The sequence below is a fragment of the Pristis pectinata genome, chromosome 3 (assembly GCF_009764475.1).
Source record: "Pristis pectinata isolate sPriPec2 chromosome 3, sPriPec2.1.pri, whole genome shotgun sequence".
NCBI lineage: Eukaryota > Metazoa > Chordata > Chondrichthyes > Rhinopristiformes > Pristidae > Pristis > Pristis pectinata.
The window spans coordinates 129,944,260-129,970,344 of record NC_067407.1 but is presented as its reverse complement, the minus strand read 5'-3'; the positions used below and the strand labels follow the sequence as shown (position 1 = coordinate 129,970,344).

The window sequence follows — 26,085 nt, the reverse complement described above, 5'->3', positions numbered from 1 at the left end:
AATTACGAAATCCAAATGTTCCACTTGGATACTCAAATGACACCTCAGTGTCTATTCAGCAGTGACCACTCCACCGCATCTTCCTCACCCCGAAAGGCTCTCGAATCGTGGCCATCCACACAAATACCTGTTTCTTTCTACAGGTTAACAACAAAGTGGACTCCACTGCTTTGTTCCAAAGTATCTGCCACCCCGAAAAGCATCCGAGATGTGACCGTCCACACAAATACCTGTTTCCCTCTACAGGTTAACGACAAAGTGGACTCCACCGGATTACTCCAAAATCCATACGTGGATTGTAGTGACAGACACAGTTATTGTTTCTCATCCATTGATAGAGAAACTAGCAGGCTGGTGTCTCTCTCTCTTCTCCCTCTCTCTGACTGACTGCTCCAAAAACGTCATTACGTCCTTTATCTTCTGTTGACATAAGCACGCCACACACACATACACCACTATACTCTATCTTAAAGGGACATTCACCAATAGTAACCTAGTCCATAACAACCTGTAATTGCATCTTTAAAGAACCACATAGATGAATTATACATCTACTTTACCAATAATCTCAAGGTTTTATTCCTTTCACTGTTATTTCATTTCTTTTTATTGAAGTGGGTTGCCACCTCAACAGTCCCATTAACTTTCTTGTAGTTAGGCATGCACTTGAGTGCAGTACAACAGAAGAGAGATCCTGTGGAAAATGTCATCTTTCAGTTGAAATATTAAACTACGGGCCTTGATGATGTTTTGGAAAGGAGCAAGGGTGTTTTTCCTGGTGTCCTGGTCAATTATTTTTCACTCAGTCATCACACAAAAACATTTTTTTATTCATTTGAGATGAGTGTGTTGCTGGCAAACCCAGTATTTATTTGCATATCTTCAGATTATTTTGTTAGATTATCCCTAGACTATCTTTGCATTATTTCATTATCTTCAATTTGGACAATTGAAGAAAAGGGTGTTTGAAGATCAGGACCTCAGACTTGGCACAAAAGTTGTGATCTACTAGGCAACATTGACCCATGCCCTCCTGCGTGCTTCTGAGACTTGGACTATCTACAGCAGACATACCCTACACACTGGAAGGATTCTACCAATGCAATGTCAGCAAAATCCTTCAAATCCACTTGGAAAAGTGAACCAATATCAGCGACCACTCAGACTAGCATACCCAGAACTGAGGTCCTAGTTATACTTGGTCCACTATGTGAGCAGGCCACATTATTGCATGCCTCACACCAGACTTCTGAAATAGGTTCTCCACTACTGTCTCAAGGGAAGAGATTGTCAGGAAATGATTCAAGGGTATCCTTAAAGCCACCTTAGGAAAAAATGCAACTTCACTACCAACTCTTAGAAATCCCTGTCCCTTGTCCAGTCAAATGGATCAGGAATATTTGTACTGAAAACCTAGTGTCCATGCATTGGGAGCACACAGACACTACACTTAGAACTTGACAGACAATGAAATTTTTTTTTGTGATGACCCATGGCTGTGTGAATGAGTCTTTATTTCAGTCAACTTTTTAAAGTATGAATTAAATGCCTTTTACACATTAAATAGTGAGTTTCTTAATTTGTTGGCTAAAAGATGATGAGTAAAAGGGGTCTGTTCTCCAGAACCATAATGGTGTGAAACTAAAGTAAGAATCTGAACCACCTTTAAGAAAAGAAATGAAAAATCAAACCATAGAACCATAGAGCACAAAACAGGCCCTTTGGCCCACCATGTTGTGCCGTCCATCAAACCACCCTCACACCATCTAACCCTTTCCTCCCGCATATCCCTCTATCTCTCATTCCTCCATATGCCTATCCAACAAACTCTTGAACCTGTCCAATGTATCTGCCTCCACCACCACCCCAGGCAGTGCATTCCATGCACCAACCACTCTCTGGGTGAAAAATCTCCCCTGAACCTCCCACCCATAACCTTACAGCCATGCCCTCTTGTCTTGAGCATTGGTGCCCTGGGAAGGAGGCGCTGACTGTCTATCTATTCCTCTCAATATTTTATATACCTCTATCATGTCTCCTCTCATCCTCCTCCTTTCCAGTGAATAAAGCCCTAACACCTTAAGCCTCTCCTCATATTCCATACGCTCTAATCCAGGCAGCATCCTGGTAAATCTCCTCTGCACCCTCTCCAACGCCTCCACATTCTTCCTATAGTGCAGCGACCAGAACTGAACACAGTACTCTAAGTGTGGTCTAACTAGAGTTTTGTAAAGCTGCATCATCACTTCGTGGCTCTTAAACTCAATCCCATGATTTATGAAAGCTAACATCCCATAGGCCTTCTTAGCTGCTCTATCCACCTGTGAGGCAACTTTCAGTGAACTGTGAATATGAACCCCCAGATCCCTCTGCTCCTCTACACTGCCAAGTACCTTGCCATTTACCCTGTACTCTGCCCTGGAGTTTGTCCTTCCAAAGTGTACCACCTCACACTTCTCCGGATTGAACTCCATCTGCCACTTGTCAGCCCAGCTCTGCATCCTATCAATATCCCTCTGTTAGCTCCAACAGCCCTCCACACTATCCACAACACCGATCTTAGTGTCATCTGCAAACTTACTAACCCAGCCTTCCACCCCCTCATCTAAGTCATCTATAAATATCACAAAAAGTAGAGGTCCCAGAACCGATCCCTGTGGGACACCACTAGTCACTGACCTCCAATTCGAGGGCACTCCCTCCACCACAACCCTCTGCTTTCTACATGCAAGCCAATTCCTAATCCACACAACCAAGCTTCCCTGGATCCCTTGGCCTCTGACCTTCTGAAGAAGCCTACCATGAGGAACCTTATCAAACGCCTTACTAAAATCCATGTAGACCACATCCACCGCACTACCCTCATCAATCTTCCTCGTCACCTCAAAGAACTCTATCAGGCTTGTGAGGCAAGATCTTCCCTTCACAAAGCCATGCTGGCTGTCCCTAATCAGTCCATGATTCTCCAGGTGTTCATAGATCCTATCCCTTAGAATCCTTTCTAACAGCTTACCCACCACAGATGAGACTCACCGGTCTGTAATTCTCTGGACTATCCCTACTACCTTTTTTGAACAAGGGGACAACATTCGCCACCCTCCAATCCTCCGGCACCATCCCCGTGGACAACGAGGACTCAAAGATCATTACTAGCGGTTCAACAATCTCCTCCCTCGCCTCTCGAAGCAGCCTGGGGAATATCCCATCAGGCTCCGGAGATTTATCCATCTTGATATTATTTAACAACTTTAACACATCCTCTCTCTTGATATCTACAACCTCGAGAACATTACCCTTACCAGCACTCCCTTGCGCATCATCAAGACCCCTCTCCTTGGTGAATACCGAAGAGAAGTATTCATTGAGAACTTCTCCCACTTCCGCCACCTCCAGGCACATTCTCCCACCTTTGTCTTTAATCGGACCTACCTTTACCCTAGCCACCCTCCTACCCTTCACGTACGTGAAAAAGGCCTTGGGATTTTCCTTAACCCTACTAGCCAATGCCTTTTCATGTCCCCTTCTAGCTCTCCTTAGCCCTTTCTTAAGTTCCTTCCTCGCTACTCTATATTCCTCACGGGCCCTGTCTGAACCTTGCTGCTTATACCTTATGTATGCTACCTTCTTCTCCCTAACTAGTTGTTCCACCTCTCTCGTCACCCACGGTTCCTTCACCCTGCCATTCCTTCTCTGCCTCACCAGGACATATTTATCCCTAACATCCTGCATAAGATCCCTGAACATCAACCACATCTCCATGGTACATTTCCCTTCAAAAAGGACATCCCAATTTACACGCCCAAGTTCTCTCCTTATAGCCTCATAGTTTGCCCTTCTCCAATTAAATATCTTCTTGTCCTCTCTGCACCTGTCCCTGTCCATGACAATTTTAAAGGTTATGGAGCAATGGTCATTGTCCCCCAAATGCTCACCAAGTGATTTAAGTATACTTACTGTTGATGTCTGAACTGTCAGTGCTTGCTGATTGTCCTCCAATGAGATCTTTTCCCCAATAGCCAGTTTGTTCTAGAAGAAAATCAATTTTACTTTGTTCTATTTTTCTTCGTATGCAAAAAAGGATAATTAAGGCTACCAGTTGAGGTTGTGTTATACACACTAAGGAGGAAGAGCATCCTATAAATGATACTATGATTCTGTTAAATTAAAAAAACAATGCAAAATTATCTTTTTAAAGAATGGCAAATGTAGGAAATACTACTACTATCATAATGCATTAAACTAGTGTTCTTGGTGGCAGATACTTGTGCAACAATAATGTAGTTATGGGATAGCCATTCAGAATCTTTTATGGTGTACTATTGCAAATTTCCAAACTAATGCCACTAAAAGTGGCTCTATACTGTGTTTTCAAATTTGATGTACTGATTCGCTGCTTTGTCAGAAGAATTTTGAAATGTGCTTAATAATATTCCATAGGAAATCAGGGCAATGTTTTAAAAATGCATTTAATTGCATTTGCTGTTGTTATTTTTATTGGCTGTTAAATTTTCTGAGGGTGCAAGTATCATACAGCTGCACATATAACAGCTGGTAGCTTGAGTATAAATTTTCAGCCATCCTCAAATCCAGCAGGCTCTGTCATTTCCTGTGATAGCTTCTGACATCTGGCTTTAATCGGAGCACAGAATACACTAATGTCTATGGTAGGTTGCATTGTATGGATATCACTGTGCTGTGAAGAATAAGTGAACGTTAAAATATATACTTTCTTTATTCCACAGGATGACTTAAGCTTGAATCAAGATTTAGTAACAGCAGAAATGAGCTTGACGTCCTGGTTTTTGGTGAGCAGCGGAGGCACTCGTCACCGCCTACCACGTGAAATGATCTTTGTAGGCCGGGATGACTGTGAATTGATGTTGCAGGTAACTGAAGGGGTGATGCAGTTTTCTTTGTATGTGCAGCTGAACTCAGACTGGGCTCAGCAAAGCAATTCAAATTAACTGATTTTATTTGCATCTTTTGACAGAATTTATTAAAATGATGTCTGTTGTTTACCATAGATTACATTGTCTACTTAGAATTAAAGTCTTTAGACATGAACTTGACCCTTTTCCTTTCTGTATATGTTCAGCTTGGAAGAGAGAAGCCGCAGATCTGAAACAATCCAAAATGAATATTGCCACATCTAATATTTGTTTGGAATCCAACTTTAATGACTTCAGATGTATTTGGGCCAGCAGTGAAATTATTTTTTTCTAAAACATGAATTCATTATCATTTCTTGTATGCCACAAAAGTTTGTTTTTAATGATTTGCCAGAAATTAACCCCAAGTGTTTTCCAGCATTTATAAAGCTTTTGTTTTCTATCCCCTCCTCTTTATGCACTTTTATTTTGGATAACTTCATGTTTAAATTTTTTCCAGATGGCCAAAGTGTGCAAAGTCCTGCAGATACGAGTGAGTAGGAAGAATATATGAACAAGTGTTGTTTCTTTAGGATTGGAATTTGTTTCCTAAAGTTGTGTGACACATTTTAGTGAAATAGAACTTTAAAAAAAAGACAAGAATATAGTGCAGTGTAAATCAACACTTACACTTCTCTTGTATTCCTTCTCCTCCCTCAGCAACAAATATGTGTGGACTTGAGCCCTTTAGTTTAAAATTGGAGATGAGTAGCAGTTATTACTCATCCTTTCTAAGGTTGCATGTTCTCCTTATTGCAATTCACTTGTACACACCTTTTTTTGCAACAATAATGCATTCACTTCTTTTGTTTGAGATTAATATTATATTAGGGAATATAGTATGCTTCATACTTGGCCCTGGGTTTTAGTGTAACAGAAACAGTTTGGAATACAATCTGCTTCCTCTCCTGGCTTCAAAGTTTTTACATAAGTCTGGGGAGCTTCATCTTAACCCAATAGATGTAGGCTCAAAATCAGATCCTAATTTCATACAAGGTTAATAAACTTTTTTCAAGAGCTCATAAGGAAGTTTGATGTGAGAAGTGGAACTGTTGTGTGGTTGCCATATATAGTACTTTAGACATGTTTTTATAAATTAGGGAGAGCTTTACAGGTTATGGAAATATGTGTTGGAGAAGTTTACTGCTGACACTGAAGAAAGGTGGTATTTTCTCAATTGTTTATTTTAAAAAAAAATATCCATAGTAAAGTGAAGAAAAGAAAAATTGTTATTTTTCAATATAAAAACAAAATGCTAGGAAATCCTCAGCAGGTCAGGCCGCATCTGTGGGAAGAGAAACAAAGCTGACGTTTCATATTGAAGAACTGGGAAGGAGAGAAAAGAAATTGCAAGGAGGTTTGGGGGGGTGGGGGAAGTAGAATTTCTCTGATAGGGTAAAACTGAGGTGACCATGGGGATAAGCTGAAAACAATGTTATCTGGTCAATGAGTAAGTGGAGGAAGTTAGAGAGTGAGAACATAAACAAAAGGCAGTAGGAGCTGTGAAGTGCAGAGTAAGAAGATGTGCCCGTAGATCAAGCTGGGCATGTAATTCATTTCAGGGAGGGAGGGGAAGAGAGAAAAAAAATCAAATGAGCTGAGCCAACAGCCAATATCACAGAGGGATTACTGATACAGATGGGGAAATCAAGTTACCTGAAGTTGTAGAATTCAGTAGTGAGTCCAGAAGGCTGCAACCTGCCTAGATGGAAGATGAGGTGCTGTTCCTCAAGCTTGCATTGGTCCTCATTGTAATAGTGCAGGAGGCCAGAGACAAATGGGTCAGAATGAGAGTGCAGTGAGGTGTTCAGGTAGCAGGCAACAGAAAGTTCAGGGTCCCTCCCTGCAGACTGAATGCAGGTGCTCCACAAAGCAGTCACCCAATCTGCATTTAGGTTCTCCAATGTAGAGGAGATTACATTGTAAACGTTGAATGCAGTATGCTCGATGGTCTGCCACTTGACATCCTACTCTCACTCCGACTTGTCATTCTATGGCCTCCTGCACTATTACAGTGAGGCAACAGTGCAAGCTTGAGGAACAGTACCTCATCTTTCATCTGGGGACATTGCAGTCCTCCGGGCTCTGTCTTGAATTCTATGATTTCTGTTAACTTAATTTTTCTGGAATTTAAAACAAAAATCTTTAGATGTTGAAATCTAAAACGGAAAGTGCTGGAAATACTCAGCTGGTGAGTCTGCATTTCCATAGTTTTTTTTTCATTTTTCACTTGTTGAATTTAATGTCACTTCTCACCTAGGAATACCTAACCTGAAGAAGTTCTACTCTGCTGTCTGACCAGATTTCCATCTGTCTCCCTTGCCTTGTTAACCCTCTGTGATGTCTCTATTCCCTCCTGATACAGTGTCTCTCACCTGGAAAAAGTTGACTCTGTTTCTCTTTGTGCAGGTCTGGCTTGACCTGCTGAGCATTTCCACCATTTTCTGAATTTGATTAGTGTGTCTGTATCAGTCATCCATCAATGATATTGGCTCACTTTCACTGGAAATGGAGGACATGTCCAGCATTTTGCAACTCCAATTGTGTTTTTTTTTGTCTATGTTCTTACATTCTTGCTGCTTCCATTCATTCATTGACCAGATAACCTTGTTTTCCACCTAACCCCCTTTGGTCACCCCAGTTTTACAATCCCTGTAGCTTTACAAACTCTTCTCTCCTCCCCAGTTTTGACGAAGGGTCTTTGACCTGAAACATTAGCTCTGTTCCTCTTCTCACAGATGCAGCCTGAGCTGCTGAGTATTTCCAGTATTTTTCAATAGTTAAATTCCTGGTCCACCCAAGAATTTTGACCTGTTTCCTTTCAGCTACCATCTTAATTGTTATGAAGAAAAATTATATCAGCAAAATAATACTGTTCCTATTCAGTTATTTCTCCTTTATTTAGTAGTTCAGGGTAAGCAATTTTAGTAGCATAATACAAGATACTTTTACAGTGCTGACATTCAAATTATTTAGCTAATCTGATTAAGTGACTTTAATTTACAGATATGGACAGTGGTCTTCAAACTCAATTTTTGCTTGGAATCAACAATGCATTCATGTGGATGCTGAAGAGAGATGTATGAATACAGTAACAAAAATGTGTCACTGAGTTGTGGGTAGATTAGGAGTACTTCAGCGAGTTTGCTTTAAATTACTAGAAGTAATCAAACATAAATATTTAGCTGAAAAACACGATGATGTTGGAGGAACTCAGCAGGCCAGGCAGTTTCCATGGAGAAAAGCAGGCAGTCAACGTTTCGGATCAGGACCCTTCTTCAGGACTGAAGATAGGAGAAGGGGAAGCCCAATGTATAGGAGGGAAAAACAGAGCAGTGATAGGTGGACAACAGAAGGGAGGTGGGGTGGGCACAAGGTGGTGATAGGTAGATGCAGGTAAAAGATAGTGAGGGGGAGGAGGGGAGAGCAAATCCACCTGGGGATAGGTCAAAGGTAAGGAGAGAAAGGGGGGAAAAAGGTAGAAACGAGAGGCTAGGGAAGAGAAGAAGCATGGTGGGGACTACTTAAAGTGGGGGAATTCAATGTTTCATGCCATTAGACTTTTCTCCACGGATGTTCCCTGGCCTGCTGAGTTCCTCCAGCATCAGTGTTTTTCATCTAGATTCCAGCATCTGCAGTCCTTTGTTTCTATAGATATTTAGCTGTTCCTCTTGAGTAGGTGACTTCTTTAAACACTAGTGAAACTTTAGTAATTGCTCCCCGTCCTTCTAGATTTCTCCTCTAGTTTTGCAGCCTTGGTCTAAATTACCTCAATCTTTTCCACTTGACCTGCCATGCAATATAGTCATGTAATTGCTATTTGTCCAATTAAAAGATTTCTATAATTTCAGAACTAGTAACTTCTGGGTTCTAAATAAATAAAAAAAATTATCAAAGTTATTGATATACCAGTGGAGCACTTGTCAAGGTGTAATTTTTTTATTTTACTTTTAAACATAGTCATGCATATTTTGCCTGGATCAGGGTTGTCTCTTCGAAAGGAAAATTCCTCTTGTTTAAATGTAAGCAGAAATACTGCAGACTCAGACATGTCATAACTGGGGAAAGATGCCTAAAAATTTGTCAGTGGTTGGCTTTACGTGCATGGACATTATCTTCTTTGGCTATCCACGGGTTTACTAACTAACACATTCTCTTCCATAAGCACACAATTTCACCACGTTGGGATGCACCACTCTGGATGCCATTTGCACTCTTTTGTTGGCCAAATAAGAGGCTTTCTACATCAGCATAAAGAAATCTTTGTTTTTTTTTCCCTTCATGTGCATGCATCTTTACTTGGTTCTCTTTTCAACAGTAACCATTTGCAATAATACAATTAAATGATGAATTGAAGATCTGCTTTAGCAAAGAATTCTTTAGCTATCCTTTCACCTTTAGTGAATGTAAAACTGACTAACTCTGAAGGATTGAAACCAATGGTCTAATGAAGGTAACTAATTACCTGCATTCTTTACTCACTAATACTAGTCTGTGAAAGAGTATTCTGTAATCTTAAAGCAAAATATGCATGGAGTACTTAGGACAAAGGTAAATTAAGAGAGTCTATTCTACTAAATGTTTTCTCAAGCTTCTCAGTATAGTTGAACATACAGAATTTTGGAGCATAGAAATGAGTTATTTAGCCAGATAGGGTAATGTAAAATAACAATGAGGAGACAAGGCTGGGATTTAAAAAGTCCATGCTTATTAGTTGTCATTTTGGTTGGCATTGCCATTTGCAGTCAGTGTATTGGAATGCTTTGAGAGAAGGGGCAGTTTGTGCCCAGTGAACCTCACAGGAAGATCTGAAAGAAAAATACAGCAGTCTGTTAAATGGACTGCCATTTTGAATAATTGCTTGATGTTCCTTCAAGTAGAAACCTATTATACTTTAGGACTATTGCCTTAAATAAAATGATTTGTAGCCCCAATTTGCATTAAAAGACTTTGCAAACCTCTACACAGTTCTACTTCTGTAATACTAGGCTTTGTAATACCAAAGAAAACTCATTGTTAAACTCTCTTGGAATTGGTTTATTATTGTCACTTGTACCAAGTTACACTGAAAAACTTGTTTTGCGTACCATTCATACAGATCAATTCATTACAACCATGCATTGGAGCAGTAACAGCTACAGAGAAAGTGCAGGTAGACAATAAAGGCGAAGGTCATAACAAGGGAGATTGTGAGGTCAAGAGTCCATCTTATCATACTAGGGATAGTCTCATGACAGTGGGATAGTAGCTGTCCTTGAGCCTGGTGGTACTGCTTTCAGGCTTTAGTATCTTCTGCCTGATGGGAGAAGAAAGAATGTCTGAGGTGGGTGGGGTCTTTGATTATGCTGGCTGCCTTACCGAGGCAACGAGCAGTATAGACAGAGTCCATGGAGGGGAGGCTGGTTTCTGTGTGTTGAGCTGTGTCCACAACTGTCTGCAGTTTCTTCCAGTCGTGGGCAGAGCATTTGCCATACCAAGCTGTTATGCATCCAGATAGGATGCTTTCTATGGTGCATTGATAAAAACATTATATGTGGATATTCAATGCCTCAATTTCAAACAGAAAAAGCATTCAATTAAAGAAACTTTCAAGAGGTCTACCTTTTTTTTGCAAAGGCTTTTGTGATTATGAAATTCTTCTGTTATATATGCAGGCCAAATACCTACTAGGCAGTTACGATTATATTACTGCAAGCAAAGTTTTGATTGCAGTGCATAAACATCATAAAGCACTTGTTTATCTATTGAGTATGTAAATCCTGACTAGGTTGACCTCTTATGTAAATCAAGATGTTGGCCCTCAGAGTAGGCAAAAGGCTCAGTCCCTACAGAGATTTTGCTGTACTGTTCTTCACGTGAAAGAATTCTTGGGTTGCTTTGCAATAACTAGGATGCAAACTGGAAAGAAAATAGGAAGGTATAAAAATGAGTGGCATAATCAAAAGGGAGGATTTTGAAAAGATCTTTAAAATCAGTTATGGATCAGGAAAATGCAGGTGTTGACCCATAAGCAATTTGTTCTGTATTACCCTTGACACAGGTAGTTTTCAAATAAATGAAGATAATAAATTATAGTATGAACTATAATAACAAAGGTTTCTGTAATGGAATTAATTCTGTTTTGAGACTTGAAGTAAACATGAAATGAGGAATTGTTTTTTTTGACACTGAGTAAAATAAAATTTGGGGGAAAATATTGTTTTCTCTTTCACAGTCCCGCAGTGTGGACAAGCAACATGCTGTGATCAACTATAACTCTACTGAAGATGAGCATAAAGTAAAGGACCTTGGCAGTCTAAACGGGGTAAGAGAGCCTCTGTCTGATTTGTGACTGACACCATATTTTTGTTCGAACTTAGATTGTTCCTTTTTAATTATTATGTGTCTTAACACTATCAAAATGTATTTTCTATTGATCTCAAACTTTTTATGTACAGATCCTGTCTGACCTGCTGAGTACTTTTAATGCTTTCTGCTTTTGTTTCCAACAGCTGCAGTATATTGCTTTGCAAATCATTTATTTGCAGATCTGGGAGGTGCAAGAGTTTAGATGAGGAGTTCTCTGGAGTTCATCATCTAAACTCTACCACTCTTAAGTACTTCCTGAATCTCAGCCAGTTGACCAAGTCCTGGATGATTCTTCCCAATTTCTGTCCCTGCATTTATTTTCTTGTTTTTATGTATTTTAACACAGTTTTCATTTTTAAAAAAACTATTTAGTCTGAATTTTGCAATCAGCAGTAAAATGATGATACTTGCCCCAGGTCTTCAAGCTGCCTGTCAAGATCTAACTATTTCTGTGATGTAAACCTTTCAACATTGGTTGCTCTCAGACCTCACTTTGGGAGGATTACTGGTTTTGATGCTCTCTGGAAAGTTGATCTTAAGTAATTTCACACTTGCCAGTTGAGAAAGTAAAAAATACAATTTTTATGTAACATTTCTTTAAAACATTTTAATGATCATACAAGAAAAATTAAAACATGCATACTCTCAGGAGTAAGATGTTTGCACTGTCAAATGATTGGGAAATGTGGTGATGCAGTCACTAAGTTATTGGGCGAGTAATCCAGAGTCTGGACTGAAAACCTAAAATGCAGGTTCAAATCCCTGTTGTGAATTAAAATTAAGTTAAATAATCTGAAATTTAAAAAAAATAACTTGTATCGATAATGTTGATTGCAAAATGACCATAATTTTGTGAAATAAAAACGTCTGGTTTCACTAATCCCCTTCAGCAAAATGAATTCTGCCATCCTTGCAGTCTGACCTGTTTGTCCACAGCAATGTGGTCAAATTCTTAACTACCCTCTGAAATGACCAAGGAAGCCATTCGTGATAAGAACTGAAAATGCTGGGAAAAACTCAACAGATCCGATGGCATCTGTGGAAAGAGGAAACAATTTCGGGTCTCGAACCCTGGATCAGCCACTCAGTTAGAAAAAAAATTTCGTTAAAGCAGAGAAAGGATAAAAACAGGCTGACTATCTGGCATCGAACTAAACCCTAAATTCAGAAACTGCAAAGTCATTCCCTGCCTTGTTGACCTTGTAGAGTGCTCTTTGTGATCATGTGGGGACTGGTGTCTAAATTGGGAGAGGTGTCCCACAGGCTTGCCAAGTGAGGGCCTGATATAGTTGCACTCATAGAATAGTACCTTATAGCATGCCAGATTCCTCCAACACAAACTCTGGATAATTTGTGTCCCACTGGCAGAACTAAACTCCGAGCTAATCGTTCAATGGCATACAGGTGAACGAGAATGATGCCACACCCCAAGAAGTCTCATGGCATCAGGCCAAACACCTGCCATTTACCTCAGCCAATGAATCAGTGCTCCTCTGTTTTTAAACAAAACTTGGAAATGGCATTGAAAGTAACCAGGGCACAGAGTATACACTAGCTTGGCAGCACCACCACTGACCTAGAAAGCTGAATGGTGATGAACATAGCTGTCATACAGAGTCTGTGGCAAGTGATTCAACGAGAAGGATAAACCCTGTCCTTGCTAACCTACCTGCTGCAATTATGTTACGTAATAGGTCTTGGCCTCACCAACACAATCATCACATGGAAGACACTTTCCATCATAGTGTTGTGTGGCATTGCCATTGTGCCAACCAGGTTAGGCTAGGAATAGATCTGGCAGCACAAAACTGGGTATTCATGAGGCACAGTGGATCATTATCAGCAGAGGAAATGTATTCCACCACAATCTGTAACCTTCTGGCCAAGCATATCATAAACTCTACCATTATTTTCAAGTCGGTGGATCGGCCCTGATTTAATGCAGATTACAGAAGGGCATGCTCAGAGCAGCATCAAGCAAACCTAAAGAAAATGTGAGTTGTTGCACTTTTGGAGGTCAAATTTAAGAGGAAAAATGTACAGTAAATGGCAGGAGCCTTGCACACATTGATTTTCAGAGAGATTTTGGGGTGCAAGTCCACTCTCTGAAAGTGGCATCATAAGTGGATAAGATGGTAAAGAAAGCGTACAGCATTCTAGCCTTCATCGTTCAACGTGTTGAGTATAAAAGTTGGCGAGTCGTTGCAGCTGTATAAAAACTTGAGCTGCATTTGGAATACTGTGTGCAGTTTTGGTCGCCATATTACAGAGGATGTGGAGGCTTTCAAGAGGGTGCAGAAGAGGTCACCAGGATGTTGTCTTGATTCGCAAGTGATTCTACAGATGCTGGAATCTGGAGGAACACAAAGTGTTGGAGGAACTCAGCACGTCAGGCAGCATCTATGGAGAGGAATAAACAGTTGACGTCTTGGGTCGAGACCCTTCATCAGGACTGGAAAGGAAGAAGGCAGAAGCAGGAATAAGAAGGTCGGAGGAGGGGGAGTACATGCAGGCACGTGATAGGTGAGTTCAGGTGATAGGCAAGTCGGATGAGGGGGGGAGGTAGGAGGGTGGGGGAGGGGGAAAGTAAGAAGCTGACAGATAGAAGAGGCAAAGGGCTGAAGAAGGAGGAATCCAGTAGGAGAGGGCAGTGCACCATGAAATAAAGGGAAGGAGGTGGGGAAAGGATGGACAGGTCATGAGGTTGGGAGAAGGGGAAAGAGAAGGGGGGAGGGGCCACAGGAATGAGGGAAGACAAAGAAAACAAAATGGACCGGGCAAGAGGGGAGGGGTTAATGGAAGATAGAGAAATCAATGTTGAGGCCATCAGGTTGGAGACTACCCAAGGTGAAATATGAGGTGGTGTTCCTCCAAACTCTGTCTGGCCTCAATATGGCAGTAGAGGAGGCCTTGGATAGACATATCGGTATGGGAGTGGAATGTGGAATTGAAGTGGATGCCCACCGGGAGATCCTTGCTTTTGTGGCAGACGGAACAAAGGTGCTCGATGAAGTGATCACCCAAACAGCACCTGGTCTCACCAATGTAGAGGAGGCCTCACTGAATGCAATAAATGACACCCTCGGATTCACAGGTGAAGTGCTGCCTCACCTGTCCACCTATTCCCCACCACCTTCCCTTTATTCCATGGTCCACTGCCCTCTCCTACTGGATTCCTCCTCCTTCAGCCCTTTGCCACTCCTACCTATCACATCTCAGCTTCTTGCATGTCTCCCTTCCCCCTCCTAGCTGGACTTGCCTATAACCTGAACTCGCTTCAAGTCCTGATGAAGGGTCTCAACCCAAAACATTGACTGTTTGTTTCCCTCAATGGATGCTGCCTGACTTGCTAAGTTACTCCTGCATTTTTTGTGTATTGCTCCAGATTCCAGCATCTGCAGAATTTTTGTCTCACCTATCACCTGCCAGCCTGTGCTGCTCCCCATCTCCCCACCTTCTTATTCTGGCTTCTGCCCTCTTCCTTTCCAGTCCTGATGAAGGGTCTTGACCCAAAATGTCCACTGTTTATTTCTCTCCATGGATGCTGCCTGACCTGCTGAGTTCCTCCAGCATTTTGTGTGTGTTATCTGGATTAGAGGGTATTAGCTATAAGGAGAGGTTGGACAAACTTGGATTGTTTTCTCTGGAGCATCGGAGACTGAGGGGAGACCTGATCAAAGAATATAAAATTATGAGAGGCATAGACTGTAGGTTGTCCCAGGATTGAAATGTCAAATATTAGAGGACATAGGTTTTAAAATGAAAGGGGGAAAGTTTGGCAGCAATTAACTTGGGAGTTTTTTTTTACACAGTGGTAGGTGCTTGGAACCTACTGCTAGGGGAAGTGGTGGAAGCAGATACAATAGTAGTGTCTGAGGCATTTACAGGTACATGAGCAGGCAGGGAATTGGTGGGGGGGGGGGTGGGGTGGAATATAAACCATGAACAGGCAGATGTGCAGTTAAAATTGGCATCATGGTTGATACACACATCATGGGCTGAAGGACCTGTTCCTGTGATGTACTTTTCCATGTTCTGAATGCTAACTATACAACTTTACAGCACAGGATTAAGTGTGATAAGGAGCAAAGCAGCTGGGAATAGAGAGAGCCAAGAATTCCTATATCATTTGGAGTCATGCTTTGCAGTCCTGCTGTGCCTACTTGTGAATGGTGGTGGGCAATGAAAAAAGCAATAGGAGGAAGTACCATGAACAATCCCATCCTCCTCAATGGCATTGCCCAGGATGTGAGTACTAAAGACAAGCCACAGAATGCCGAGTAAAGTGCCACAGCTGCAGAAAAAGTGCATTGCAGGTAGACAATAAGGTGCAAGGTCATAACAAGATAGATTGTGAGGTCAAGAGTCCATCTTATCGTACTAGGGAACTGTTCAATAGTCTTATAACAGTGGGATAGAAGCTGTTCTTGAGCCTGGTGGTACATGCTTTCAGGCTTTTACATCTTCTGCCTGACGGGAGAAGGAAGAAGAGAGAATGTCCCGGGTGGGTGGGTCTTTGATTATGCTGGCTGCTTTACCGAGCAAGTATAGACAGAGTCCATGGAGGGGAGGCTGGTTTCCATGATGTGCTGAGCTATGTCCACAACTCTTGCAGTTTCTTGCAGTCCTGGGCAGAGCAGTTGCCATACTAAGCCGTGATGCATCCAGATAGGATACTTTCTATGGTGCATCGATAAAAGTTGGTGAGTGTCCAGGAGAACATGCCAAATTTCTTTAGCCTTCTGAGGAAGTAGAGGCGCTGGTGAGCTTTCTTGACTGTGGCGTCTACGTGGTTGGACCAGTTCAGGCTATTGGTGATGTTCACTCTTAGGAACCTGAAAGCTGTCAACCCTCTTGCCCTCAGAACTGTTGAAGTAGACAGGTGCATGTGCACCATCCCCCTTCTTGTCGGCTCTTGTTTTGCTGACATTGAGGGAAAGGTTGTTGTCATGTCACCATGTCACTAAGCTTTCTATCTCTGAGTTTTTCATTGTACTTTGGTACAAGTGACAATAATAAACCAATTCCAATAGAAGTACCAAGTGAATGATCCAACTTGGATTTTCCCCAATGTCAAAGTCTTTAGTCGATTAGATCCACTCTTCAAGAAGCAGGTTGGGGATATTGCTGTATGGGAGTAGACAACATTCCAAATGCATACTGTGGAATTAGCCGAGCCTCTAACTAAGCTAAATTACCACACTAAAGCTACCTAAAGATTTATAAAATTGGCTAGGTATGTCATTTTCACAAAAAAAGGACACATCTGATTGGTATCCAGTCATCTATTCCCAATCATCAGCAAAGAAATGACAGATGTCATCAACAATGACCTGCTTACCAATGCCAAGTTTGAGTTTTGTTAGGTCTTAACTACAGCTGTTAACATTTTCAATATGTATTGATGTAGAATGCCAAAGGTTCTGCTTTATAAATATGAAAATCCTGGCCAATATCATTCCATTTGCTCTAAAGACATAAATTAAGTGATTGACTGGATTTATGATGCTGTGAATAAGCCAGTCCTTAATGCTTGGATTCATATATGTATTCCATTCAAGCTTGCTGTTAAACCAAGCCCATTTTCAGAAGGTGTAATTTTATTGGTAATGATCTTTAAATTTATGTCTAGGAGGTTTGAGAATGTTCTTAATACAAGTGAATGAACAGTTGGTTATTTTATTTTGTGTTTTGCAAATAAAGAACAAATGTGCGGAGAAATAATTTGCTGTGGAAATAGTTATTTGTGAAGTGTTCTTGTGATGTTTTAATTTTATATTCTGATGAAAAGTCATCAACTTGAACATAAACCTGCTTCTGTCTCCACATGTGCTGCCTGGCCTGCTGAGTGTTTCCAGCATTTGCTTGTTTGACTTCCAGATTTTTAGTTTTGTTTTGAAATATTAGAGATAATTTGTCACTGGTTCCTGACCAGAATGCCTTTATTTTCACAGACATTTGTTAATGAAGCCCGCATCCCAGAGCAAACCTATATCACTCTGAAGATTGATGATAAACTTCGATTTGGTTATGATATCCTTCATAGTTGGTGAACATTTACAAATTGAACTACAGTCTACTAAACCGAAATAGGGTATTCAGTCAAGTTTGTCTATTCTGATATTTAATCCCACACAAACATCCTATGCCTCTTTATCTTACTGTGTTAACATCCTTTTTTTTATTCCAATCTATTTCGTGTTCATCAAGCTTCTCTTTAAATGTATTTCTGCTTTTCTCAACTATTCCTTCCAGTAAATATCATTTTGTGAGCATGTATTTGGGGAAAAAATATACTTGAATTTTTCATTTTGGCCTTATCAAGGGTCAATTAAATACTGAACAGCATGCAATCCCATTTGATTTCTCTTGTTTTCTAAAACTTCTCCATTTATAAAACAAAACATTCACCCTTTCTAGATTACTGCCTCATTCAGTCAGTCAACTATTTGGATATAAATATTATATTTGTTGGACCATTACGTAATGCAAATCGTTATTTAGGATTCTAGCAGTGTCTTTTAATGAACAGTGATGGCATTACTTTTAATAAGCTATAATGGCATTAGCTATACATAAGCTACAGCTGATTTTCCCTGCCACACCTACTGCAATAATCAGAAATGTTGATGATCACTTTTCAACAGTTCAAGGTACTTTAGTTTGCATACTGTTGTTTTGTTCCTACATTTCCTTAATATGCTTTACATACTAATTTGTTTACTGTGGTGAGAGGGGAACTGCGAGTCCCTGAGGAAGCACTTAAGGTAAGGGCTATCTGTATTGCCTGAAAAACTGTATGCATTAAATTATACAACAGAATATTCTGTATCCATTTTATTACTGTTATGTATGTAGAGAAGCCACAACATCTGTGCACTGAAAGCAGAACTTTTGGAAATAACTGAATCTTGTTTCTAGCATGAAAAGTTTACAAGCCAATTGCAGTTACCACAGAAACCTCCAGAGGCTGAAGAATCAAAGGAGATGATGGATGGCTCTGTGGAGGCCAGAGCAGATGTGATTGCCAATACAGTAGACTTGCACAAAGCTGCAGGTAGTTTGCTTACTACTTCTATAATATTGAATATATTTGCTTATTAATCATATCTTTTAGTCACTGGAAAATGTATTAAAATTTTATGCTGCCACTTTTCCATTAGTACTCATTGGGGCTGTTACATTTATTTTATTACGTTTACCACTATTGAAGGTCTCATACCTACAGTCAGTTCACTTTGCATTTGTACATACTGGAACCATAAATAGGGCAATAAAGCATAATTAATGGACCAAAATAATGAAAAGTAGTTTATTCAGATGAACTTTGTTTTTGGATTTATATATGCTTAAAACTGTATAGTACAATTGTAGAGTCATCAAATTGGCACTTCATAATCATCTCAGTTATCCATTATGATATGCTGTGGCAGGTTCTATAATTAAATCAGTTGAGTTAAAAGGGTTCAAAAATAAATCAGATATTTGGGACTGGAAATAACTTCTGCCAAAGTAAAATTAGAGTTTCCTGCACTTTTGCTTTAGATTTCCCAATTATCAAATCTTCCTTTTTATATTTATATATGTGTATGTATGTATGTGTATGTATATATGCGTGTGTATGTGTATGCGTGTGTATGTGTATGCGTGTGTATGTGTATGCGTGTGTATGTGTATGCGTGTGTATATATGTATATATAATTAATGAAATGGGTTTATTTATTCTACGGTATAGTGATTTATTATTTGTACTTCCCAGAATTTATTCAATCTTTGCTTTTTTAAAAAATGTAAAATCATATGGTAGTTTGTTTAATGTTGACTGGTTTTGAAGTACTTTGGGACATTTTCACATCAATACTAATTGTTGTTGTACATATGCTTTACAAGTGAACATCCTGGTTTTTCTGAGACACTAAATGGGAGTGGGTATGATGAAAAGGCTCTGAAGTGTTTGCAGATCTTTAGTGTTTCTTTCAAGATGGGGCAGGACAGTGGCACGGCTAATAAAGCTGCTGCCTTATGTCTACAGCGATCCAGGTTCAATCCTGACTGTTGCTATCTGTGTGGAGTTTGCATGTTCTTCCTATGTCTGTGAGAGTTTCCTTCATGTGCTCTGGTTTCCTCCCATATGCCAAAGACATGCAGTTGGTAGGTTAATTGGCTATTTGAGGTGGGTGGTAGGACTTATGGAAATGTGGGGAGAGTAGGTTACATTGAAAATTCGAGGGAATGGGTTTGTTCTGTGAGCCACTATAGACTTGATGGGTGAATGGCTTCCTCCTATGTTGTAAGGAAATGTTTCCACAAAAACTTTTTTTTAAGACCTTTAGCTGCATGACTTCATGTCACCATGTTTTCCAGTTTCATGGATTTTTGTAGTAAATAACCAGCTTTAACTATGTTCAGAAAATACAAAGCATAATGACATGTAGTACAAAGTACATCTGCACTATTTTGAGTTATGATGAACATGCAAAAAAAAATTATACATTATGTGGGAGGGAAGGGTTTGATGGATCTTAGAGCAGGATAAAATGTCAGCACAACATTGTGGGCTGAAGGGCCTGTGCTGTAATGTTCTATGACAGTGCCAAGCTCTTAGTCGAAGGTGTACCACAAACATATTTCATGCGTTCATGCAATCTTGGCACCATGGAGAATTGCCATTGGACTGTCTGTGTAGATGTATTTCACTGCGTGTTTTGATTTACATGTGACCAATAACGATGTCTTATCATGCACATTCCATCGTAGCAGTTTAGTTATGGAGTTACAATTTTAAAAGAAAAAGGTTAGGAGCTGAAGTGGAGTAACTTAAAATATTATCAGGATTCTAACCATACATTGAAACTTTAAAATTCTATCGTTTTGTTACATCCATTTTACCAGGAGTTTTTAAATTGCTGCTGCTAACTCACGCTTGTAGCCTCTACATTGTATGTAGTGACTTCTATGCTTTTTAATTTTCCCTTTAATCAATTCATTATAGTTCTGCTACCCTATCAATGAATATGTGTGTTTTGCTGGAACACACTGGGGGTGGAAATATCGAGAAGACTCAAGCTCTTTTTGCAGATCTTAAGAGCTTTTCCCATGAGAATAGGTGGCACAGCTAGTAGAGTTGCTGCCTCGTGGCTCCAGTGACCCAGGTTCAATCCTGACCTCTGCTGTTGTTACAAACCAGCAACAAAAGAAACACCCCGAGTCATGTGATAAGTGTTAAAAACTACTTTATTAATAACTACTTATGATAATAAGAAAAATAAAAGTAAAAATGTTAGAATGTTAGAAATAAAAATGTTATTAACCTCAAAACCAAACTCGTAGTGTGTGTGTGTGGCAAAGTCCCAAACTCCAAGTCCAGGAATGGTTATTAAAGTTCAGTTCAGCAAGCCATAAGGTGAAACATGAGCAAAGGCTTCTTCAACAACCACCGTTGTCTGAAGATAAAACGTAGATGTAGAGAGAACATAGAGAGTAATTACGAAATCCAAATGTTCCACGATGGAACCCAAATGACACCTCAGTGTTTACTCAGTAGTGACTTCCTCACCATGAAAAGCATCCGAATCGTGGCTATCCACACAAATACCTGTTTCCCTCTACAGGTCAGCAACAAAATGAACTCCACCAGATTACTCCCAATTTCCATACTTGGATTGTAGTGACAGACACAGTTATTCTCATCCATTGATAGAGAAACTAGCAGGCTGGTTTCTTTCCTCTCCTCTCTCCTCCTCTCTCCTCCGACTGACTTCTTCAACAATGTGACTCCGTCCTTTTGAGAGAACTTTTGTTGACGTAAGCACGCCACACACACACTCCACTGTTTTGCTCTATCTTAAAGGGACATTCACCAATAGTAACCTAGTCCATAACACTGTTCTCTGTGTGGAGTTTGCATGTTCTCCCTGTGACTGAGTGGGTTTCCTCCAAGTGTTCCAGTTTCCTCCCAGGTGCTTGTTTTCTCCAAACTTTTAAGTTTTAATTTTGAATATATAATGAGCATAAAGTCCTAAATGTTTACAAGACACATCTGGTAATCTAGAATTGTTATGGCAGATATGATCAGCTGCCTAATGATTAGGCAGATAATTGGCTGTAAGCAGCCTGTCACACGTTGTAATAATTCTCAAGAAGGAAACTAATTATAGAATTGAGTCTATGCAGTCTCTCTGTAGAGCAATCCAACAGTTCCATTATTTTATTTCCCCTAATTCTACAAATTATTTTCCTTTGGCTATCCAGTTCCTTATTTAACATTTTAGCACTGTTTTTGGCAGTTCCAGATCATTACTACTCATTTTGTTTTCTTTGCATGCCTGCACCCTATCCTTTCGACACATTCGCCTGTATTTTTATCCATCTGTTTGACTCTATCCCTTCTGTTCCTTGAGCCATGTGTTATTGAGAGCATCCAGATTCTGAACATTGACTAAGTATTGACCTAACATTGTCTAAATAAATTTTCATTAAAAAGTTCATATTTAATTCTATGATTGGAAAGATGCGTTTTGAAGCACTATAGTAATTGACTGTATTCATAATAATCACGGCAAGACATTATAAATTTAGTAAATGTTATTATAGTTATTTGTATATTATATTATTATAGTTATAGTATTATGGTTCAAATTAAATAATTTTCCTGCAATAGTTCATTTAAATTGTTGGCCTGCAAATTCATTAAATTATTTGATTAGGATTCAGACTTGATGTTTTCTGCTTATAGAAATTGTTCTTGAGAGCTAATATTCCTTGCATTACCTTTTGCTTTGGCCGGCAGCAGATATTTCTTCTATGCCAGTAGCCCGAGGTACCCCTCTCTATGGACAGCCTGCTTGGTGGGGTGAAGATGATGCAGATGATGAAAATTCAAGTAAGCAGGACTCCAAGCCAGTGAGTGTGAAGCTAGAAAGCAGTGCTATAGGAGGTAGGAACACAAACAGTAAGTCACTGGAGTATTAACTTGTTCAGCAGCTATTTATGGTGACAGTTTTTCTTCATGCTACCAGTAAATTTGGTTAAAAGCTGAACTTGATCAATATACGTAGAACTTCGAATGTAGAACAGTACAGCACAGGAACAGGCCCTTCGGCCTATGGTGTTGTGCCAAACTAATTAAACACCTAAGTAAACTAATCCCTTCTGCCTGCACAATGTTCATATCCCTCCATTCTCTGCAGACTCATGTATATCTAAGAGCCTATGAAATGCCTCCATCATATTTGCCTCCTCCACCACCCCTGGCAGCTCATTCCAGACACCTACCACTCTGTATATAAAATAAACTTGCCCATTTCACCTTTAAATGTGGGCCCTCTAGTATTAGCATTTCAGTCCTCTCCAATAGCTTCCCTACTACTGACACGAGACTCACCAGTCTAAAGTTTCCAGGATTACCCCTATTTCCCTTTTTGAACAACATTAGTTACTTGCCAGTCCTCCGGGACCTCGCCTGAGATCTTGGACTCAAAGGTCAAGGCCCCAGCAATCTCACCTCTCATCTCCCACACTTGGAGAGACTTTTTAAGGAATCAATGCAACAGGTATGCAACAAAAAAAAAATTCAGCAATTCAATTAAACAGTTTTAATGAAACATTTATTTAAGAATACTCTTCTAATGGTCTACTGTTTATTTCTTAAACCACTTGATTTTTTTTCCCCCCCAACTTATTGCACTATCTCTATGTGGTAACATTTTGAAAAGGATTCCTTTGCACTTTCTTTCTTGCAAGTGCCAGGCTTCTGTTGGAACCTACCACATTTGAAACAAATCATTCATGGAAGAATTACTAGTACCAACCTGTAATGCATCAGGTTGCGATATTAATCTATTCCACTATTGTGTCAGTTTCTAAATAATGCAAATATTGATTTTAAAATGATTCAATAATGTAAATATATTTGAATGTTTGCTGTATTTATTTTGTATTTGTATGATTTTCATAAAATCTGTAAATATCGACTAAAACATTAAAATAGGAATTAGTTTTGTTTTGTGACTTTGTACCTCAGTTGTTCTTCATACAGACCTTGAATACTTTTAATCCTGTCACTTCTGATTCTCTAACAGAAGCCATACAACCTGAAAAGAAATTGTTTTGACAGTTATTCCAGAAATGATATAAATTTTCTGACATTTTTGACTGGCCCTTAAATGGTGAATTTCACTGGCTTTTTTTTCAGGAAACGTCAAGGAAGTTGGTAAACCTGAAGATGATAGCAAAAACTTACAAGAAGAAGTAATTTATCCATTTTGCAGGGAACCAAGCTATTTTGAAATCCCTACTAAAGAATTTCATCAGTCTGTCCCATCAGTGGAAAGTTCAATTCATGAAATCCCAACGAAGGATACAGAGGCTTCACGTGCAGTAGTGCAAGGACATGCTTCATTTACAATAGAATTTGATGACCACACTCCAGGCAAAGTAACAATCAAAGATCATGTCACTAAATTCACTCCTGATCAACGTCAGAAGCTGAAGAAGTCTCCACCAGCCACTAAAGAGCTATCTGGACTCCAGGCTGCGATGATTGCAGCAGAAAGCAAAGTGGCCGATTGGTTGGCACAAAATGATCCGCCCAGAATGAGACGGGAATCAGTGGATGATGATTCCAAAAGCATAAAGAGTGACCTCACAATTCAAATGAGACGGTTAAAAGGTAAAATTCTTGGTGTTACCAAAAAAAATTACCCGAATGTTCTAAAAGGCTGAAAACCGTTTATTTTACTGGATTTTGCCCACCATCACCATATTTGTCAAGACCTCATTAAATTTTATTGGGCCTCATTACCCTCTGCTAAAGCTGTCAATGTAGAGATACAGGGATTGATCAAGAATGATTAGCTTGTCTGAGTGACTTTTGGAGAAAGTGATTAAGTGCGTTGTTGGGAAAAGTGTGCTTCACGTAGTCCATGTGAATTTCAGTAAGGTCTTTGACATTGGAGACTGGTCCAGATGGTAAGAGCCCATGGGATTTAAGGCAATTCTGCAAATTGATCCACAATTGGTTTGGTAATAGGAGGCAGAAGGTGATGGTGAGAGATCATGTTTGCAGTTGGAAACCTGTGTGATCTATGGGATGCCACAGGGATTGGTGCTGGGGCTCCTGTTGTTTGTGATGTGCATTCGTGATCTGGATATGAAAATAAGTGGCATGGTTAAGTCTGCAGATGATAAGAAAATTGGTGTTATTGACAGCGAGGATGGTAGTCTTCAGCCACAGTAATATTTATGTGTCAGTAAGATGAGCAGAGCAATGGCAGATGGCATTTAACCCTGGAATATGAGGTGATGTACTAAAGGAGGACTAATAAGGCAAAGATATACACAACAAATAATCGGATCCTAGGAAGTACTGAGGAACTGAAGCACTTTGTCATATATGTCCAAGGATCCCTGAAGGCAGCAGCACAAGTAAATGAGATGGTTAAGTAAGAATACTGGCCTTCGTTAGCCAGAACATAAGTGCAGTGAGATTATGGTACAACAATATAAAACTCTGGTTTGGCCACAGCTGGAGTATTGTGTGCAGTTTTGATCACCACGGTACAGGAAGGGTATGATTTGCACTGGAGTGGGTCCAGTGAAGGTTCACTAGGATCTTGTCTGGGTTGGAGCATTTTGTCTATCAAGTGAGATTGGATTGGCTGTTTTTTTTTCCTTGTAGCGGAAAAGACTGGGGGACCTCATTAAGGTATACAGAATTATGAGGGTCCTAGAAAAGACAGATAATTGGAAAAGTTTCTCTGTAGCAGAACTGCACATAATCAGGGGGCATAGGTTTAAAATTAGGGGTAGGAAGCTTAGAGGGGCTTTGAGGAAGATGTAATAAGAGCTCAGTTTTCCCCACCACCTTTAGCATTTTTCATTAGCACATCTTACCCTGCTATTTGCAATACATCACAGCTCTTTGTCAGCCTCTAACTTCCCCACTTAACAACTTATCCCCACAGCAACCTTAACCTCAACCTATAAGCAGATTGACCTCTCCATACTCTCCCCTCCCCACCCCACCTCTTAACCTTCACTGCAATTTAAAGCTAATTTCAGATTTTGTAGCACCTGCAGTTTTTTTCCACTTGGTGTTATTATTTTGGTGCATTTTTAAAATACTTTTAATAATGTCAGCTTTCCCCATAAAGGCACCAACTAGTACGATTCACCAATGGATCTCTGTGAGAATTTGTTAAAATATTTTATATATTTTGAAAATCAAATACATGGGAAATATCATGGGTATTTAGAGATAATCGCAGAACATTTAGTCTAATCAACAGCTATCTGACATGCTCAAATTATTTTTTTTCCCTGTGGTTTGATTATCTAGAACTTGAAGCAAAAGGCTTTGATATTTTATAGGTGTTCTTCCACACTTTTCACAAGTATTATTCATTCACTGGATGTGGGTATTAATGACTAGGCTAGCAGTTGTAGCCCATCCTAAATGCCCTTGTATGGTCTTTGAGTCATTCTATCCAAGTTAAGCTGTGGGTTGATTATCACAAAAGGCCAGCTCAGGTAAGGCTGGCAGATTGCTTTTCTTGAAGGATATTTGTGAACCAAAAGGGTTTTTATTCTGCTAGCATTATGCTCATGAGTGCTGGTACTAGATTTTTATTCCAGATGCTTTGTGTTTTGACACAAGAGATTCTGCAGATGCCGGAATCTGGAGCAACACACACAATATTGTGGAGGAACTCAGCAGGTCAAATAGTGTCTATGGAGGGAAATAAACAGTTGATGTTTTGGGCTGAAATCCTTCATCAGGACTGAGGGGGAAGAAGCCAGAATAAGAAGG

The 26,085-nt window shown here is 39.8% G+C and overlaps 1 protein-coding gene across 10 annotated transcripts in view; it reads left to right on the top strand.

Annotated features, from left to right (window-relative positions):
• The window catches only part of cep170aa (centrosomal protein 170Aa), a 133,784-nt gene that overhangs the window by 28,192 nt on the left and 79,507 nt on the right, over positions 1-26,085 (top strand). For 5 of the 10 annotated variants that reach the window (XM_052012331.1, XM_052012337.1, XM_052012333.1 and 2 more), the window contains exons 2-9: positions 4,743-4,886; positions 5,389-5,421; positions 11,143-11,232; positions 17,231-17,312; positions 17,988-18,043; positions 18,198-18,333; positions 22,066-22,212; positions 23,470-23,946. In XM_052012331.1, coding sequence (XP_051868291.1) covers positions 4,782-4,886; positions 5,389-5,421; positions 11,143-11,232; positions 17,231-17,312; positions 17,988-18,043; positions 18,198-18,333; positions 22,066-22,212; positions 23,470-23,946 — 1,126 coding nt within the window. In that variant the 5' untranslated portion in view covers positions 4,743-4,781. The remainder of the gene's footprint in view (positions 1-4,742; positions 4,887-5,388; positions 5,422-11,142; positions 11,233-17,230; positions 17,313-17,987; positions 18,044-18,197; positions 18,334-22,065; positions 22,213-23,469; positions 23,947-26,085) is intronic. The other 5 variants (XM_052012338.1, XM_052012339.1, XM_052012336.1 and 2 more) reach the window with 2 other exon arrangements.